At 42.7% G+C, this 21,283-nt stretch overlaps 1 protein-coding gene across 2 annotated transcripts in view; it reads left to right on the forward strand.

Annotated features, from left to right (window-relative positions):
* sox6 (SRY-box transcription factor 6) overlaps positions 1–21,283 on the forward strand; it is a 134,504-nt gene that overhangs the window by 60,372 nt on the left and 52,849 nt on the right. For both annotated transcript variants that reach the window (XM_037094228.1, XM_037094229.1), the window contains exons 6-7: positions 9,651–9,740; positions 19,867–20,039. In XM_037094228.1, coding sequence (XP_036950123.1) covers positions 9,651–9,740; positions 19,867–20,039 — 263 coding nt within the window. The remainder of the gene's footprint in view (positions 1–9,650; positions 9,741–19,866; positions 20,040–21,283) is intronic.

Genomic DNA, 21,283 nt, shown 5'->3' on the forward strand with positions numbered 1-21,283 from the left:
TGCTCTTTTTTAAAAAGTGACCTCAGCATCAGGAGACGGTCAATTGCACTTCCATAATTAAAGCAATAAATATGATGACACGTGACAGAGATCTTCCCATCAGGTAAAAAACAGGCAGCAGGGCTGGAGGACTGTAGCTGCCCTGTGTTGTTTTCTCTCTGAGTTTTAATTTAGCATTTTAAAAACACTGACCTGACACTCCAGGCTGCATTACATCAAGGTCAATCCGCGCCCGATGACACAGGACACAGTGTTACAAAAGACCCAAAAGAGATGTCTACTAATTCTTGAAACTTTAAAAAAAAAAAAAAACAGTGTGCACCTTTTTTTTTTTACTGAGAATGAATAACACAAGCTAAAAATAGTGACATTTGCTCTTACAGTCCATTAAGCAGCATGTGTGCATCCTGAACTCTGGCATCTTAGTAAATAAAGTCGGCTGCGAGATTCAATGAATGACTTTAATTACTATTTGAAAGTGAGAGAGCAATAAAACTACAGAAGACAAAATTAATAATACCGTCATGTTGAGTTCGGATTTGCTGTTTTTACCCTTAAAACAAGTAATTTACTGAAGCTGAAATTAGAATATAGAATATAGCCAGAGGATGTTAACACGCACACACTTGAGCAAAATTCAACACATTTACAGTATGTCATGTTACCAAACGTACAGTGTATAAAACTGCTTATTCTCTGTAATTTGTGCTTTTTTAATGTCTCATCTTATGGTTCAATCTCTGAAGCGCATCGCCGTCGTCCGGTATTTATGACGGAATAAAGTTTCGATGTCTGTTCCCGACACTTGGCTTCAGTGCAAATTGTAATGCATTCATGTGGATCCTATTAGTCTCTTTTTGTCCTTGTAGAGTCAGACACCCATTAATTTACTAAATCACACTGAACAGCCATGATCACAGTACTCCACGTTTTCTTCACACGTCTATTAATTTAACATAGATGAATAAATGTGAATGTTTTCGAGCATTGATTAGCAGGCAAGTTTATATCTGACAGTTAAATTGCAGGGTTCCCAAAAAAAAAAAAAAAATCCCTCCGATGCAAGGTACCCAGTAATTTAATTTTTGTGTGAAATTATTATAATTTATTACAGTGTGTGGACCCTAATGATTACCGCCATCAAATGGAAATTATAAATTGAAATCAAGTCCACAAATTTCTTCTTGTAATGTTCATCTTCCCAAGTGCTGATCCCCTCATCAGCATCGGCTAAGATTCCAGAAGTAATGTCTACTTTTTCCTTCTAGTAAACCAGAAACATCTTTTTTTTCTCTCTCTTGCTGCGTTTATATGCATCACTTTCTTGCTCTATTGTTTTCTAGTAAAGATGAATAAATCAACAAATGTTGCACTTGAGATATATGAAGGTGCTGTGCTTTATAAAGGGCTTCATTAGGCTGATTATAAGTAAAACAAAATATGTATGTGTATATATACACATACATATAACTTACTTATAGGATTAAATTCAATTGTGTTTTATCTTTCTCCGCTTGAATGAAACCTCCACTTCTGTTTGACCTTGTCTGGTTCCTTATACATACACTGTTTTTTTCCCCTCCTAAGTTTAATCAAAGTAGCAATTGTTTGTTTCCCTGTTGAGTTTTCAGGGTGCATTCTATTGATAGCTACGCTCAATAGACTCTCCTTCCGCTGCCTGAATAAAGGCTTTAAAGCAAAGAATGTGAGAGGAGAGGGAATGAAAAGTTCATTTTGCTATCCAAGCATTTAATGGTCCTAGTTCTTAAAAGTGACCTTGTGGAGTAGAGAGCGGAGCAGCACAGCAGCTCCTTCCAGATGCACACATGGCATCCATCGGGGGCACAATCACGCACAGTCCCAACACCTCAGGCTCGGACATATGTTGAGTTTTATTTCATTCTTCTGACATTAATCCTATTCACCAGCTGTTCTGCCAGCTGCCACTCTCCGGCTTAAGGGGAGATTGCAGTTTTGGGGGCTCTGAGTACTGGTTTATCTTGGCTCCTCATCTGCTCCTCACGAAGTTTTGATTGGATTTTTTTTTCCTCTTGCCCTCCCCCTACTTCCAGGTTCCTTGAGTTGCATACTTTCCTGCAATCTTTTTCTCTCTTTCAACTTCTTTCGCTGTTGTCTTTACATGTCTCTAATTTGTGAGTAGATAAAAGGCAAAAGTTTTGCCTTTGAATCTTGGCCCATTGGCCCCTGCAAGGCCTGCAAGTCCACAGCAGTGTTTCCTCAAGATATGTTAATACGTGCAGATTAATACTTGAGGTTTTATACAAGGAGGAAAGGTACAGAAGTCTGTGACTGTCTCCCATTCTTTCTCCCAGGGAAGCGTTTGCAAGGCTTCACAGTGCAGAAACCTGCTTACCCCAATGTCATCTAACAGCATTTCTGTAGGATTAGCCTGGACATGGCCTCAGCCTGTACAGTTATGATTATTGACATATTGGGTCTGACATATTTCACATTTATGTGCATTGTCTGGAAGCATACTCAAGTGTTCTCAATGTCATTTCTGCTGAAGTACGGCCGGGCAGTCTGCGAGCAAGGGCCGCAATGAATTGATCATTGCTCACTGCTCACTTTAATAATTCAAGCCTGATTGCCACAGAGTGCCGCAGTAAAATGGATTGGGAGAGGTCACATGCTGCTCAGCTCAGGAGGTGAAGCCCCTCGGGGATGGTTAATTCATATATGCTTGATAGACACGTGTCCTATGTAGAGAGGTCAGGGTTCTGTGTGTGTGTGTATACGTCTTCCCAGAATGGCCAGGTCAACACTGTGGGATTAACACATTGGTCAGAGCAGATAAAGGCGAGGGATAAGGGGAGAAGTTCCTGGTCACGCAGGCCAGCGTCTTTTGCTGCCTGGGGGAAAAAACTAAAATAATCAAAAGTCGCCAGCAAATTGCATCTAATTCTTTCCTAGTTATTTGCACCGTTTTGTAATAGTTTCAACCTGTGGGTGTAAACGTCGAGGTCTTCGGGTCCAATTGGCATTTCACTTTGCAGCCTTGCAGTTGCTAATGGAATAAAAACAAGGGACAAAATTCAATTTGCTAGAAGTAACCACAGAATGTTTAATTAAAGAAACAAAGCAGGGGAAAATAGCCCAATGAACTGAACCAAATTGATTCCTTGAATACAAACTGCTGTTTTCGATCCAATGTCATCCTCCACGAAGCAGCCTGTAAAACTCATATTCACAAAAAAGACAAATTGAGAAAAACTACAACTGACCTATGACTCGTATGAGACATTAACACCGAATGTATTTGCACTTAGTGAGATACAATGTTCCTGAGTTGAGGTACAGTAAGAAGCATGTACCTTTAGCATGAAACGTGTCAGAGCCTCAGATGAGGCACATCTCCAGGTTACTTCCGATGTATTTATAGCGAGTGTTTACATGACCACACAGGAGAGTCTAAAGGTGACTAGATGTTCACCAAGTGGAATAATGATTAGGTGTCAGTTAAAGAAAGCCCTCCATGAGGTGCAGGTGCTCCACAATACACTGACATGTCTGGACCTTTTTATTTATGCATGCCAGCACTAGTAATTACATATTAAAAAAGCTGGAATTATTTAACTGCACCAAAAAGTCTTCTGGAGACGGTAGAGGTTATTAAGACGGTTGACAACGAGGAAAGGTAATTGCCTGAAAATGAGCGACAACGCACTGTTGTGCTCGGAATGTTTTTTTTCTCGCCCCCCCCTCCCCAAGCTCCCTCTTTAGCGTTTGCATTGTGCGACATCACCCGGGTGTGTAACCTATTGCGTTCCGATTGCTCCCTTGCAATTAGTGCCCTTTTTGTCCTCACTTCAATAACGCCATGATTATGGAGACTTCAGGAGTATTTGCAGCATCCAACAGCTGTTGTCTCAGGGACTACCGGCTGAATGACAAAAACATGTTTTCTCTCTGCATTTCACTTCCCTGCCTGCCTCTTGTAATTATTATGTTTTATTTGCTGTGATGATGGGGTCTTGTTTTTAGTGTGTCTGTGATTAAGATATTCAAAAGGACTCCTTGGAGTGTGTCACAGTCATTTTCTTTTTTATCAATCTCGACTTTTGATTTGTTTCCCGTGCAGTGCAGAGTGGATGGGAAATTAGACGTCAGCCTATCATTGTCTGACTGAGACTCAGAGTTTTATCCCTGGGAGACAAATTTATGCACGAATTAAAGAAATATACAGAATCTCACACTGAATATAGGAGAGAAATCTAGGAGCTATTTAAGACACCCCACTTCATCTTTTTGCTTTTTTAGAATTCAGACATTCTTTTACACGTGTAATCTCTCGATACAGTCGATACAAATCAAGGTAGTAAATCAAAAACACTGATATCATATGGGGGAGTTATTAAATGCGTAATTTACGGCTCTAAAAATTGATTGCAAAATAAAAGATGATTTGTGTCACTTTCAGCCTAGCCGACGGTGGATGCTCCTCGTCCCATTGCTTTACTTCATTAGAGCTTTTAGCAAAGCATCACCAGGCTACAGGCATCAACATATATTACTAGATAACGATATTTTGCTGAGAAGATCTGCAAGGGGGAAAAGTTGCTTGTTTATCCCTCATCAACATGTTCATCATCATAAATATGCAGGACATGTTATTGGTCAAATGTCTTTGGTTTCTAGAGCTCTCTGCAGTCCAGCTTTACTTCATGTAGCCGGAGATGCTTTCAAATTGAGGTCTATAGAAAGAAATGAAGGTCAGTGATAGGCCAGGATTCATACAATCATACAGTCCACACTTTCTGTAGTTGCATTATTTTTTATTTTCTGGTCTTAACATCTGGTTTTAACAGTGATTTTTTTATCATTATGAGCAGTGCTTGAGCAAAATGTGTAATAAATTAAATTTCGTGCCATTGCTTTGAGAGTCATTCTTTACGTGTTTTTAAATGGTGCATTCTTCAGTTTTGTTATTTCAGCTTGTGCATCTTGTTAATGCCAAGTTTAGTATTCTGTGGAGGTTTTGGGTCCACTATAAATGGATTATGACAACATGTAAAAGAAAAAAAAAAGTGCTCAATTTAAGCCAAAGCTTGTATAGAGACTCTCAACTCTTTTTTTCCCCCAGTTTTCCCCCAGGCTCCTCCTCACTGTCGTTTCTCTCTGTTCCCCTCGCAGTACGGGCCTCTGCATTCTTGAGAGGAAATTATTTATATGGTCAGTGTCAGTTGATCATTGATTTGGTAATTACGCGTTTCCCCTTGAGGCTGGGACAACTGATATACAAGGCCAATGCTAAAGGGGAGGTCTCTTAGTCTGTTATCCATGACTTATGGCTAATTTGACTCTGCTAGATAGCCCTCTTTTCCCTGCCAACTGCTTTTCAACACAACAAACACTCAAACACGAGGATCATCTTTCTCCCGGGAGAATAGTGTGCACGGAGGAGCTCAGAATGTGGTAGCAGACAGTTGAAACGATTTCATTGCTGACAACACAGGGTAATAAAATACCAATTGCTGCATGTTGTAACAAACCATTTTTTGTGCTCGGAGGCATGTCTCCTGAAAACACGACAGCATGTTTCGTTGCATCAACACATTTAGTGGATTAAACATCTAAGAATTCAAAACATTGATATGTAAAAGTGAAGAGAGTCCTTATTTATTTTTCTTTTGGGCGCCGGTGTATTTGCCAACTTTAATGTACACACTGGACTTCATATCTTTGCCGCAATCCGGAAGAGCAATTTGAAAATTAGTGTGTCATGAATTTTTAAGATCGGCTTTATTACTGTCCAATCCAATTCCGAAGTGACAAGCCTTGATTTGTTTGGAGCTGTGTTTATTTGTCTATTTGGTGTTTCCACTTCAGCGATTTGAGCTTTTTCTACAGTTTGCAATGATCATTTGAATGAACTACTCTGTTTAGGGCGGCAATAAAAACATAAATTAGCAAATGACTTTCCCCTACCTTCGCCTCTCAACCACAGGCATTTATAGCTTGACTAGCACTCAATTTAATAAAAGTGTTTTGTCTCACTTAGTGCGAACAATAAAAAAAAATAAATTCAGTTTATTAATGCTGCATTAAAACATCAGAGGGTATGAAATATACGCGGGGAAAGTTTCCCTCGAGACCGGTCGGTGTCAGGACAGATAGCTGGTGGTAACCTGCCTCTTTGCTTCGCTCCTGTGGTTTATACTGAACATGATATTCTGGCAGCGCTGACTGCCAGGTGCTGAAAGCTTTGTTTATGTCACACATCAAGCTCGAAACATTCCTTTGTTGAGATTTATGAGGATCATTAGCTTTGTTTTTAATACAGGAGGGGAAAAAAAAAAAAAAAAAAAAAAAAACGAAGCATAATCTAGCCAACTCATCTCAGGTTTAGGTGTCTCAATCCCTGCTCCTGTTCACCCACATCAATCGGATCACAGAATACCTGCACGAGGATCCTGTACACCGGCGATGACAGCGCTGATAGGAGATAAACACGTTTGAATTTGGCAGAATTAAATCGGTGACGACTATTCACTTTCTTCCGAGTGCCACTTGGATACTCTCGAAAAGCAAATCTCGGGGAAAAAAGGCTTCACGGCATTTTTCCAGCTATACAGCAGCAGCCCCAGAGAAGAGACAATGAGACCCAGACGGGTTTAGTAGTCCAGAAACCATTCCTCTCTCAATGGGAACACGTCTTGGACACACACTCCAGTAGTTTTGTCTTGTATGTTGCTATCTGTGCTAGCTGCAGAGTGGAGGGGGTCCGTGCCAGGCAAGGGTCCATAGGGACCATTGGAATCGCTGGGGCTGGAGGAAGTTGGTCCGGGTCCAGTGGGGCGATCTGGGCTTGGTGACAAGCCAAGCTGTCTACTGCAGGGACGCTGGGAAAATGTAAATAAGAGCCTGATAAGGGCTATTGTTTTCATTCCATTCTCATCCCAGCTGAATGGCCTGCTCCCCAGCCACAGAGCATTTTATCTCGAGAGGGGGGAGGGAAAGAAATGGAAGGGGTGGGGGTGCGAGAGATTTAAGAGCCCCCATAGGAAAATAAAAATAAACTCACTGGACTCTTCTCTTGTTTTAGCTAATTCCCCAGTATGTCATGTCCTACTTTGAAAGGACAAGAGAAGAAAACTCCTCTTTACAAAAACTTCCAGAAGTTCTGCACCAACTGTCTTGAATAATTTTGTTGCCATTTACTCGCAAATCCGTGAACTGTGAATCTTGTTTCAGAAGTAATAACTGAGTTCAGTGCGTATCAATTTTTGACATTCTCTGTGTCATAACTTGACAGTAATTATTATGTTGAAACTAACCAGTGTGTCCATTGGCATCTACAATTTCTCCAGAAAAAACAGACATTTCAGAAACTGAAATAGCATTCCCCCCATTAATCTAAATTCTTCTGAAAACTAGGCGGTGGAAGGCTGCTTTGAAAAAAGCCAGACATCTGACTCATTTACTTTTCCTCGAGCACGCCTGCGCTAAAAAGTTGCTCCGCTTTCACCGAATCCATTTTTGGTTGCCTGTTTTGTCAACGCCGTTCGAACACTGAAAGATGCTCGAGAGTTATTTTATAGAGTAATCCAGGCCATTATTCACCTCTCCCAGGTGGAAGGCAGGGAGGACAGCGTTACATTCCAGCTGTAGTCTCTCCTGTTGGAGGACTTGGCAGGTCGTGTCTGGCCCAGCGGAGGGGATGGAGAAGTGCGGGAGCGGCAGCTCTCCTGGGAGGGAGGTGGAAAGGAGGGGGAGGACTGGAGTAGAATGGAAGCTGGCACCACATTATCTCCAACAGTTGGTGCATTCCTTAATGATCAAGTGCTGGAGCAGCATCTGTGGTGAAAGTGTGTGTATGTCCATATGTTCGTGTGTGTGTGAGAGAGAGCATATGTGTGCATATTAACATGTGTTCGCTGCATTTGTTTAATTCCCCTTTACAACTCTGTAAAAGCAAGTCTTTTCCATGCTGTAGGGGAGAACATGTCATGCACCGATGTTGTTCTGTTTGTCTGAGGATTATGATTTGAGGGGAGTTTGTTTTTCCCGGAGAGGAAGCTGTCTGTCTCCCAGGGGTGAGGAGAAGGGAAGAAGAGCTGAGCTCTACTACCCCCGCCCCCCCCGCCCTTAACCTCTGTTTTAAGATCTGTGATCTTTGTACCACAGGGGGAGTTAACACACACAAACACACACAACACATGCAGCCTTTTCTCTCTCCCTGTCTTGGGGTCAAGGGGACAAACTGTGAGTTGGGAATTGGAAAGTCAATAAAGCAGAAGTAATGTTATAATGACCCTGAGCTGGAAGATGTCCTGTCGACCCCCATCACATTGGGGGAAGTGGACAATCAAACAAAATGGTCACTCTGCTTGATCTCTCTGAAAGCCATCCTTAAACAAGGCCACGAGAACTACTGACTCCCTGTTACTCCCGGTTCTTCTGAAGTGAGTGTTTGTCAGAACGGTGTTTGGTTGGTGGAAGTGGAGGGCACGAGATGTTCCAGGCGGATAAAAGGAAACAACACATGTATACATTCTCGACTGTATAAATCCAGTCTTTGTTTGATGTCATGGACGATAAGAGGGAAACTGGAAAAGTCCAAAAAATGGCTCTGACGGGCCCTCTCAGTCGCTCCTCTTGTTTCTGTGTTTCACATTATGAGGAATCAAAAACACATGATGGCAACGTCAAACTGAGAAAAACCTCCTTGGTGGTAATGATTGAAATATTTACATGCTTATGAATTGCATCCTGTTGTTGCCAGAGCTATGATTGTGTATGATTAACTGTTAGATATGTGTATGGACTATTCGTTGTGGCGCCCCGGGGCTTTGTGGTCGTAATTAGTGCGTCTGTTGTGGTTTGCATTTTGCTCCGGCACAAATTATATCATCCTCAGGCGCTGAATGAAACCTGAGGACACTTTCTATTGAAATCAGCACAGCCGTTTTTATATTCATCAAATGGGCATTAGGAGCAGTACAACAATTGTTGTCCCATAATTGCATCGCTGCTGGTTTTATCAGACTTAATGGGGGGAGTAGCTGCGCGTCTTGATCTGGTTCACATTGGAGGCAGTTGGTGGAGACAGCGGCTCAAGGTGGAGGCTCTCTTGTGCTGCTGGTGTTTGATGGGAACAGGCTGACCCCTAAGCAGTGCGGGGATGGTGGAGGCCCGGGTCAGTCGGCCCAGCGTGTTCTTTATCAGCTACCCCAGCGACAGCATGGCAGATTGCAGCCATTCCTCCTCTGATTCATTGTCTGCTGGACAAATGTTAATTGTTTTCATCATTGGCAGCCATGTGAGCGCTCGGATGTACCCAGTCTCACTCCTTGCCTCCCACTTAATGTGCGTCTCTGCCCTTATGCTATCCCCACAATGCCTGCTTCCCTCCTCACTCCAGCCCTTAGCTCATCTCTCCGCTGTCAGGCTGAGCCTCTTTTAATGCTCGCCGCACAATACCATCAAATAAAATACCCGAGTCGCCGACTATCTTTAATTTTCATTTAAGCGAATAGACTTAGAGATTTATAACATCCACGAAGCTATAAAACAACAGGAACCACATTCTGAGCAGTGTTCAATAATTATGAAAAAAACATTACAAGGACATATTTTTCATTCAAATTGCTTTATACTTCTTTTTTTTTTCCGTGTGTCTTTCTCAGATTCATCATGCATGGAGAAACTTCTTTCTAAAGACTGGAAAGAGAAGATGGAGAGGCTCAACACCAGTGAACTGCTGGCAGAAGTCAAAGGTAGGACTACGCGCTACCGCACGGGCACCGAGCTGTGTTAACAAGTCCCTCATTCCTATCAGACATACATTATCTATGGGCTGTATAATCTCAGACACCGCCTTGTACTCTGAAATAAAACAAAGGCCTTTGGCTGCCCTCCTCATTCATTTCTCTCCTCGCTTATCTTTTGTTGGAATGCCTGACTCAGTCCAAAGCGCTGTCTTCAAAATTCCAGCCCACTTAGACCCATTCGGAGCCTCTATGTGCCTGTCAGCTGGTTACAGTTGTTGTCCCGTTAGATGACCCCGAGCCCCTTGCTGCTCCTCTCTGGCACATGCCGGTGCGTCCCTGCCACTCTTGGTAATTGTTGGACCCAGAGCGTGCTCGATGTAAACACAGAGCGCGGCCCGAGCCGAGGGAAGGAGAAGCCGTTAAGAGGGGAGAGGAGAGGAGACGGTGCTGAGTCGTCTCCCCAGTACGCCTGCATTTCAGTGGAATGTCTTGACTCTGACAGTGAACGCCCAGTGCGGCGTATCAAGTGCAGCGTGGCGAAAGCAACCCCCCCCCCCCCCAAAAAAAAAAATCTCTGTGTTTATGACAGGGTGAAGGTGGGCCGAGGATGGGCAGGGCTGCTGCTCAGTCCTTAGCACTGACTGTTACTGAGAGCCGGTATGTGTATACAGCCCGGCGGAGCACAATACCAGCTGGCTGATAACACCAGGCTGTCACTGGCTCCTGCTCCCTCCCCTCAAGCACCACCACATCAGACAACTTCTTCAGTTACGTTTTTTTTTCATTTTTCTTTGAAACCTACCACCTCGACAATACACACTCTATGTGCTCTCAATGTAACACTTAAATGGCTTTTAATAACATTTCGTAAGGACTTTTCACAGCTCTGTAAAGAGAGTTAAATGCACTGCCCTGAAGGTGATTTTGTTAATCTGATTAACTGTCTCTTTTTTTTACACATATATATATATATATAAGATGTATGGGTGTCATACATATATAAAACTTTAATTACTGAATTACACTTGTGGAGAAAGAGGGACAGAAAAAAAGGCAGTTGAATGTTCTAATAAGTATATTCATTGGCAATAACCTTAATGAACTGAAGGATAAATCACTGCTTGGTAAACTAGATTCATTGTACCTGCCCTAGTGTACTGTGTGCCACTGTAGATCAAAGTGCACCGGGTAAAATGTTTAAAATGATTTAGCCTTTTGAAAGCTGGTCTGTTAAATTACAGGCAGGGCATTTCTTCTGTTTGATGAATGGGAACGGGGAAGGTTACTTGGTGGTCTGTAAACAGGTAGGGAGTCTGATAATAAACACTATGGCCTCTGTCTGTTGATGAGTTATGGAGACAGTCTATACACCACAGTTACCAATATAAATGCTTCCCCTATCACAGTGGCAGCCTCAGATTTTTAATTAGCATGCCATTTCATATGACTGTAGACATTTCAAAGGGCTGCTTTGTGCTCCCCCTTACAAATGTCTCTCTCTCTCCGCGTTTGATGTCTGCCTGATGTAAATACGGGCAATTAAAAAGGAGCCCAGGGTTGGAGACGCACAAGGTCCGCCTAATTAAAACACAAACAAAGGTACCAAGCAGAAAACACCTTATGATTAAGATCTAAAGTGTTATGATGAATCGGAGGTGCCATTAATTGTTAGGTTAAAACCGGTACAAAAGGCAAACATTCCTGTAGTTTTTTTTTTTTTTTTAAATGAATGAAAGGAAGTGGAGACTAAAGGCTGACATGCAGATAAACAGCGCAGCACCTACTGGCAAAGCGGCCTTGCGTATTTCTTTGCTGATCGCTAACAGATTCCTCAGCCAATTATGCCAAGCACCTCGTGGGCTACCTTTCGGCATTGTTCCAAAAAAGTCTCTAAAGCCTTGAAAGACGAGGGGGATTGTGTTACCGCGGCGGCAAAGTAGAGGAATCCGACCAGTGAGCAAATCATTTTTCGTCCCCGGGTGAAAAACAATAGGTGTGACAGAATTTGACCTGAGGCTTTTTTTCCCCCGTGGAAGAAAGAGAAAAAAAAAAGAAAAAAAAAGAAAAGACATTCTTTTACTGCAGTTGTGTTCAAACATGCCCCAAATATTTTATCTTGTTGAGGGGAACACGTACGTACTGTAAACAAACAAAGCAAAACAATTGTATCAACAGCATCAGACGCTTGCTTTTCAAGGTCTGCTAACCCAACCTACCATTTACCTCTTACAGATGACACATCTCTAATTATAGCTTGCTGACATGTGGGTGTTTGGCTACATAATGTGCTGCTTCCGAGGTAAAGGCATTTTTTAGAGCAAGTAATCTAGTGGAGGCAGTGTGCTTAAACCAGATATGTAGAATGGTGTTATTAAGGGTTAATGATTTCAAAATCTCCGTCTGCCTTTCCTTGTGCGCTGTAAGGGCTTAGCATCAGGGGCAGGCGAAAAAAAAGGGGAGTTTGTGAAGGAGCATTAGTGGCGGATTTCTTTTCACCCGTCGATTCCAGAGCTAACTGTTTGTTTTCATACCTGAGCTTAGCTGTCAATCTGCAGGAACGATGAAGAGGGAGATGAAATCTCCCGAACAAAACCACAGAGCAAGAAAGGGAGGCCGGCTGGAAGGGCTCCAAACCACAGAAAGTAGCAGATAATAGGAAGCAAGGTGAAGGAGGAGTGCAAAGAGAGGGATAGAGCAAGGGAGAGAAAAAGAGTTTAGACGTGGATACTTACAGTTGACATTTATAATTGCAAAAGAGATTTTTCTTTCAAAAAATATACAAAACCCCTTTTCATGCCGTGATTTAGGACACATATAGCACATACATTATTGCACTGTGTATATATTTGTATGTACACACATATATTGTGTCAGGTGTAGTACACAGTGTCCTATGGCAGATAAGGTTGCTCTGTGTTGCATGCTCGCTCTGTGCAGGGTCTCTGAGCCTCATACTCAACAGAGCTATTTAAGTTTCCCTGCTGAGTGCCAGTTTCCCGGCCCCCCATTGGGAGGAAAAAAAAAAAGAAGAAGCAAAATGCTTGAGCATTTTTCTCAAACTGAAGGCAAAATGTGTAGTTACTAAATTGGAACACGAGCTGTATTCATTTCTCCTGGAATTTACCAAAGAAAATATACATAAAAAATAGAAGAAGAAGAAGAAAAAAGCTTAGCATTGTACACAAGCGTTGACATGGCAGCTTGAATTCTGAGGCAGGGAAATCGGGGAGCTCTTGCACTGTCACAATCAATTTGAGAATGGTGTCTACATGACAGTGGTCGGCCGCACGCAGACGGTCCTGTGGCAGGCAGATAAGTGGAAGCTCTTTAGGAGGAGAACACAGGGCAGCGAAGGGCGGCAGCTGAGACTGATTCGATGCTGGCCCTACCTGTGCTGGCTTTCCTCCTGCACAGACAGAAAAGAGACCTCTGTGTGAACACAGAGCCCATATTGTTCAGCCGCGCGGGTTAGCTTCAAAACACGATTATTCACTTTAAAATTTAACTGTATCCTTAATGGCGTCTATACAGTGAGGCCCTGATGCCACTTGAGATACGCGGCACAACGTCGGTCCTCGTGTTTCTCAGCGATACGAGAAAATGAATAGGAGAGAAATTGCGTGTTCCGGACGTAAAGTGGCTTGCATGCATATTGGTATTACGTGTGGAATATTTTACCCGAACGTCCAAAAACACAGCCGCAAACAGCACAAACCAGTATCTGTCCAGTTGCTCCAGTTAAAAAAAAAAGCAAAAGAAAAAAATGCCACAGTTAGCATTTTCTCCATAACACTTCAGTCAACAGTTTGCCCTGTGCACTGAGGTGAAATATGAGCCACAGTAAATCATTATTCCTCAGGCCACATTTGCCAGATGAATGTATGAGAGTGTTGGACTGTGTGTTTTTCTCCTCTAATGAATTGAGGAATTTAGCTTGTGGCGATGGAGGTAAAAAAGGGAAGTGCTGTCCTCGTGTGTGTTTGTGTGTGTGTATGAGTGTAAGTGTGTGTGGGGGGGATAGAGTTCTCCGTCTGCGTGTTGAATTGTATTCTCCTGTCACATTTTGTTTCCTGAATGACTTTTATAACTTCTTTTACTTTAAGATTTTCAAGAGGGAAGCCTGATACTTTAAAGGGTTTGCAGTTCAGACTCATTTTTATCAATACATTTTGTGCAAACATTCGCATGAAGCTTTTGTTTGAAAAGAACAGAAAGCATTTACATATGACATATTTCTTTTATATAATGAAAGTAAAGCAAAAGCAAAATGTCTCTTCATAGCCCTGAAAAGCTGACCTGTGCCTCTACCAAGGATGGAAATGAATACCAGTACATCATTCAGACATAAACAGAACCGATTTTAATCAGCAGCCTCAGAGCAAGTTTACATTCATGCGGGCATCAAATGGAAATTATGCATTATTGTCCACAGAAACTGACTTCTCTTTGTCAATGTTCAAACTTGTCATTCATTTTCAGTTTCCATAACCTGTTCCAAAGCTTTTAAATTCAGTTAAGCAACTGACTCATTGTTGTGTATTACTTGATTCACTCACGTACGTTGTAAAAATGAAATCTCATAGTAAAAACAACAACACAAAAAAAAGCTGTCTAAAGAATTTTGACTTCAAGTTCAATTCGGTTTCAAGTGTAAGGCTATTTCTGCTACAAAAATGAATATACTTTTGGGACAGAGAGATGTGACAGCTTTTTATTTCAACCTTGATTAAATTATACATGTAATAACAAGATTGATTGAGTGCGAGGAAGGCAAAGTAGGTGAGAGAGCTGTTATACCAAAGTGTGTGTGTGTGTGTGTGTATTGTTTATATGTATATGTCATCAAGCTAACTAAGTGTCACTCTTATATACTTTGTAAATACATGTAGGTCCCAGCCACCTTGCCTCCTCTTTCAGCTATTTCAGTCTGTGACTTGTGATCTGGATTAAATTCAGACAAAACAAAGGCATTGTTGATGCCTTTAGAGACAACGATATGAAAGTGTTTCAAAGATCTAGTTTGCGCAGTCCAAGGGATCAAGTACATTTTTTCTTCCTTTAATTATCAGCCGCATAGGTAAGAGTAATGAATAAATGCTCCGTGAAAAGAATAATTCACTGACAAGGTTTTGTAGACAGTTGCCTTCATTACCGCTTGCAGGGCTTGAAGAGCTTTTGTACGACAGGGACCTTGAAAACTATGTATGTTTTTTTATTTTTTATTTTTTTATTTTTAGGGCACAGGGGTCAGACTGATCGTCATAAAGGCTGCCGGAGATGAATAGAGGGGCTGGCGATCGTTTTCCTGTAATGATCTTTGCTGTTATGCTTCCTTGCGTGCGCACAGAATCCTTCGTGGTGCAAGGGTTTCTGTTCTACAGAGTCAGAGAATGACTTATTCAAGCAAGTGAAAGAACACAGACGAAAAAATAAAGTTTTCGTGTCAAGTTTTTTTTTTTTTTTCTTTCTCTTCAGTGTTAATTTCAGGGTCGCCGGCATCCTTGTGGAGTAATGTGTTCGGGTCGAGCCTCTATCTTGGCTTTGATGAAGTACCTTGTCCAGTGTCATGGGTAGACAGTGAAGTGCTGGGGCTTTTACATTAGCATAATTATACTGAAGAGTGAAGCTCCCTCTATCATCAAAATATTAGTCTCCATCAGTGTTCAGTGTGAACAGCAGAACCAGTCTGGATGAAATGTGCTTCCATTAATAACCTCTCCATATGCCAGTCATTAAAAAGAAAATCGTCTGCTGAGCCTTTTAAAGCATTTTGATTCCATGAAAGTGTCTGAAATTCACGTCAACACTTGAATGCACGCAGACGGACGTATGGATATAAGAACCCTGTGATTCCAGATCACTGTTAGTATTTCCGCAAACTCATTGAAAGTCTCGAGCACCTTTAAATGGTTTTGAAATGACTGAGATTTCAACAAGACGATGGTCAGTTTGTCTGCCACACTATACTTTCAATCCCGCATTGAAAAGTGCGCGGACTGAGCATCATCGCTGCCGGTGGATGACATGTGCTTGTGAGTCATTGCTCACGCTTGTTAATGGGGTTTTATTGGCAAGATTAACAGCTTTTATATCATGGCAGAGGCAGCAAGCCAGGTAAAACAGCTGTTGCTCATATTGTCTTGGTTGTAGGGCATGGAGACGCGTTAACACCATATTACTGGAAACACATATGGCCGCGTGGCCTCGCTGAACAAGTGTATAGCAGTTAAAGGCAAAGGGAGTATCGTAAAGCTGGCTCGTGTTATTCCAGCTCCTCTCACTGCAGATCCTCGATATTTTTCTGACCTAGGGACAAAAATGTTTCAAATATAATAAAAGTGAAATTGGTACAAAGGTTGACTTGCGTTTCGTGCTTTTGTTGAAGCAGTTTTATGGAGAAAAAAAAAGTACTACTCTGTGAGTAGGAAAAATTCTATTTTGAACACTAAAGAAAGTACCCCCCCCCCCCCCCAAAAAAAAAAATGCCATTAGCTGCTATTCAATTGGCTCTTTGTGTTTTCCACAGTAAGACTGGACAAAGGGTCAGAGTCAGAGGACCGCAGAGTTCACACAGGTGTGCATTTACTCAAAGGCATGTACCTTTTATCGATTGGAGCAGCGCGCAACACACATCTGTACACACTTGTGTCTGCGTTCACACACATTCAGGAGAGAGCAGATAGGGAGAGAGAGCGAGCCGCGGCACACAAGGCATTCTAGCTATGTGCGGTTTGTGTGCGGACACAGCTTGGTACAATCGTAGCATTTAGACAAGTCTTAATTTACTTAGGATGGGCTCACAGCATATGGAAGCCTCCACAATAGCCGTCTGATAGAGAGACAAAGAAATTCCAGTCTTCTGGCGCTAAAAAACTCAATTCAGATCTGGTCATAATGGCTCAGCTGTCGTAACCAAAGGAAGGGAAGAGAATAGGGTGCCTTGTGATTTTCCCCCTTTTCACCCTCGCCCTCCCTCGCTTTTCTTCTTTTTTTTTTGTGCCTGAATCTTTTATCTGTGTTATTCACTCGGGACTCTTCAAAGTAACAAGCCTCCTTCTTTTTCTCCCGGTACTGGACTTGGAACCCAAATTAGAGACTGCTTGATTAGAGCAGAGAGGAGGGAGCCAAGAGAGAGGGAGATGTGGGTATTGGACAGAACAAATCGCACCCCTACAAAGTGCCTTTTATCCAAAGACCCCAAGGCTCAAATACCCCCATCCCTCCCCAAGCAACCATGGCTCTGCTTGTTTTCCTCTTATCATTTATTTAGTCACCCGTTGATGTTTTCTGCCCTACTTTGTGACGTTTAAAAGAGGCAGGAATCTCAAAAGGTGAACGCTGAATGGACTGAAACTGAACAACACGGCTGTAGCGTCTCCTCCTACTACTCCTACTCCTCCTCCTCCTCCGATGTGTCAGTCCAATATCGCTGAAGTTAACATGGTGGCCCGAGTGGAAGAAAGAAAAAAAAAAAAAACAAGCAAAGTGCCAGCACAGCTTGACCGTTCACTCCTGGGATCCTCTTCCTGTGTCAAGGCTGGTATTGTCCTACTGGGCTCCAGTCGTCTAACAGGAGAATGTCACAACATGTTAGATCTGGGCCGACTGCTGGGGTTTATGTAGCGCCAAGGCATCTCTGGGCTGTCTGTCTGCCATCGGAAGCGCAATGTGAGGAGACATGTTAACGGGCAGACCCCAGCCCCACCGCTGTTAAAAGCCATGCAATATGCAGGAAACGGCCCCTTTTGTCAGCGGGCCGGTCGGACACAGACCACGACTCTCCTCTTCTGCACCACCCAATAAAAGTTTTATCTCCATTTTAAAGCTGATCCATAATTTAAAGGCAGGAAGAAAGAGATTTTAACACTAAACCACTCAACAAAAAACACATGCGCCTAATTTATTTTTTTTTTTCAACTGAGCAGTGCAATCTCAAAGGTGAAATTCTTCTGTTTTCGCATCTAGATATGCAAAATGTGTTTGAATGATTGTCCTTGCCGCTTCTCAGAGTCACTTTGTCGATATTTCAGCGGACAAAAAAGAAAAAAAAGAAGCAAATTTAGTTTAGTAATTAAGTTTAGAATTAGGAAGGAGGAAAGGCAAAACTGTTGTACAGAGGGCAGTTTGGGCTTCCCACAATTCAGCTCAACATCAAAACAATGGGCCCTCTGTTAGTATTCTTTTGGTGTCCGGGCAGGACGGAGCTCTCTGCACTCAGGCTGGCCCATCGGTGGATCCTCAGCACCAAGTCCCCCCCCTGCACATTCGTGCACACAAATCAACAAAAATATATGTGCAGTACATGCAGCAAATTTTTTTAGTGTTGTGTGCTTTTACCGTGTTGACACACCTAAATTAGTGAGTGATCATCAGAAATGTGTAATTAGGCAGGCTGAGCGGGCGTCATTGAGTCCAGATGTTTGGTTCCCTACTCAAGGTCATCTGAGTCAGCCCTGAGGTCTGATGGCCCTCATCTTCGTCTGGATTTTGCATTTCTTTTCCTCTCCTTCCCTCCTCTCGTTCCTGTCTTCCTTTATTACTGTCTTGAGTCTCACCCTCCTTCCAGCTACGGTATTGATAGCAGTGATTTATTGTGACAACAACTGATGTATCTTGCCAGTGACCTGTAAAAGGTTGCTCCTTCACGGACGCAGCCAAAGGTTAATAAAATTGGTGCTGATTGTATCAATTTTACAGATAAGCCATTCACAACAAGTGTAGTCGGCTGAATAAGAAGTCAATTCAGGCCTTGGAAACTGCACACAGGCCCAATGAATAGCTGCTTTTAGGTGCTTTTTTTTCGTTAGGAGGATAAATGGAGAATTGCAGCTCTCTTCCATTGCAGCAGGCAGCGGAGGCAGAGCGAGGCGAGCCGAGGTTCAGACAAGCCTGCCAGTAAATTGCCCTGAATGGGTTCTGGAGGTTGACAAGCCCTATTAAGACAAACGGCTTTCCTCATCGGAGAGATAAAATAAATCAGGTGTTTAGTCAAATTAAAATAGTTTGAGTGGAGAGGGCCCCTGGGAGCTCTCGGAGAAACTCAAGACAGATGTGGCCAGAGACGAGAGGAAGACACCCAGGAAAGAATTCAGCTCCTGCTGGCCCCAGGCCAGACCTCACTGTACTGTTATCTGGATCCGTACGCTTTTATCCTTCTCCCGCTCTCTCTTACTGTCCCCCTCTCTCTCTTTCCTCTGTCGGTTTTCCCATCTCTTTTCTTGTATGTTCTCCCAGATCAGCTTGTCACACAGGAGTGCAGTGGGAGGAGAGTGAATTACTGTCTAGCCTCTCACTGGCAATTATGTTGGCGGTGTAAGTCAATGGTAGGATCACTTAGCATTGATTAGGCGGAGGGAGAGAGCCGCTCTCTCTATCACACACAGTGCGGATCTGTGACTGAGGAGAGAGGAGTAAGTCTATAGGTCTGTCAATGCCTATGGTAACTGCACAGATAATAAAATGTTGGTCAGTATGATACAAATCTCTCTTTAATGATGACTGTTGAGCTGCGCTCGGTGCATATTCTGGGTGTATAAACATTGTTCTGTCCGCGTCGGGTCTCAGAGTTCGTTCTCCTTGCGATGAGCATCTTGTGCAGTTTTGAGGCCAGTCCAGCACCGACTCGCAAACACTTCCTTTATATCCACCCCTGGTCATCTGATACAAGCTGCCACCTCAGTTTGACAGCTCCCCGCAGCTCTTTGTCTATGTGCCGGGAACAATTCATTCCCTTTCCTCCTGTGAAAGCTGTGAACTCCAGCTACAGTCAAATAGACAACTCCAGGCTGTACATGTGACCTTAACACTTCCTCAATTTCACTGCAGTTGGTTCCCTGCCTGTGTGGTTTTCTTTGTGTAATACATTTGGCACAGTTCTGTAGCACAAAGTGATGATCTCGTGTGCGGCATGGTCATTTTTTTTTCTGCATTTAAAAGTGTGCGATGACCAAGGCCTTCTGCAGGCTTCCTTACACTGTAGCTACCACTGTGAAACCTTTTGCGTGCTTTCTACTTTTTTTTTTCTTTCAGGTATGCACAACACATACCTGTATGTGTGTTTCTGACTGAGCCTCTCCACCCTGTGTTTATCCTTTTTACACCCCTGACATTGCTCTCTCTCTCTGCTCACCAGGTACTCCGGAGAGCCTGGCAGAAAAGGAGCACCAGCTCTCCACAATGATCACCCAGCTGATCAGCCTGCGAGAGCAGCTCCTGGCTGCCCACGACGAACAGAAGAAGCTCGCCGCCTCACAAATGGAGAAACAGAGGCAGCAAATGGAGTTAGCTCGTCAGCAGCAGGAGCAGGTAACTGCTCACAGTTTTTCTTTTCTCACATTCACAAGACCACTCGTTGTGACATTTTCTCTCTCTCTTTCCTTCTTTCTCCCCTTCCTTTTAAAAACATGTCCCTTTCCTCCTTTAATCTTGTTTACCCCATTCCTCCTCTCCTCTCTATAAGAAACCCCATTAAATACATTTGTAACAAACTGTCACTTGTCTCTCAATTTCATATTAAATTTCATGCCCGAAATGTGCCAATAAAAATCTTGATCCTTGGTAGGAATTTTGGAATAATATTAAATTTAAGAGACGTTATATTCTATATTACCTCGGATATTTCTGTCATGCTCCTTTGCCCACATTTATGCTTGCGTGGTAGGAAAAACGTTATTATGACTTATACTAACAAATGCAAGGGAATGTGAGAATTAAACGTTATATTAAACATGGAAGTCCTCTATATCTTATAAATCGACTCCTATTAGAACAAGCCTGGCATTAGATTTGCAGCGCGAATCAGGCCAATGAGCCATATTGTACAAATCAGCAAATTAGCAGAGGCCATGAAGTGTGTTAATGTCTGGGAAGAAATAAGGACACAAACTATCCACACGGGCGACACTTTTATTATCACCAGCCACCCTAATGGCTATGAGTCAATTATCAGCAAGGAGTTCACTCAGAGTTTTCTCAGCACACTCCCAGACCTTCATGTGGGAAATGAAGAGATAGACCATATACCTTGGAGTGATGCATTTGGTCATAGTACACTAATAATACATTAACAGTATTGATTTCTTTTTCAATCAATGATGTTCATTTGCAAACTACACTCGACTCCGTCGGCTTTGTGGGCATTGCAGCACAAATGAAGAGTGAGACGAGATATTTTCTTATTTGATCTTATTCTAAAATGGAAGAATGTTAATAAAATGGAAGAGAGAGGGAGGAGGAGAGATGGGGGGAGAGAGGGAGAGCGAGGGAGCCCGCTGAGAGCTAGAATGTCATCAAGCCATCAAGATACAACACAGTAATTAACTGTTGACACTCGTGAGGAAGCCAGCACAAATTAATCTTGACACATTTGCAGACGGCCGATATCTTACAGTGAACACTTTGTAATTATATTTAAAAATGAAAATTAAATGACACTTAAAACTAGGTTGTCATGCTCAATGAAGTGCGCATGTAGAAAAGGGGGACTGCTGGAATGAGAAGGATTGCGGTGCGCCCGCTCGTCACTCAGGGGCAGCGGGGACCTCTGTCAC

Source organism: Acanthopagrus latus, chromosome 4 (genome assembly GCF_904848185.1).
Source record: "Acanthopagrus latus isolate v.2019 chromosome 4, fAcaLat1.1, whole genome shotgun sequence".
Lineage (NCBI taxonomy): Eukaryota > Metazoa > Chordata > Actinopteri > Spariformes > Sparidae > Acanthopagrus > Acanthopagrus latus.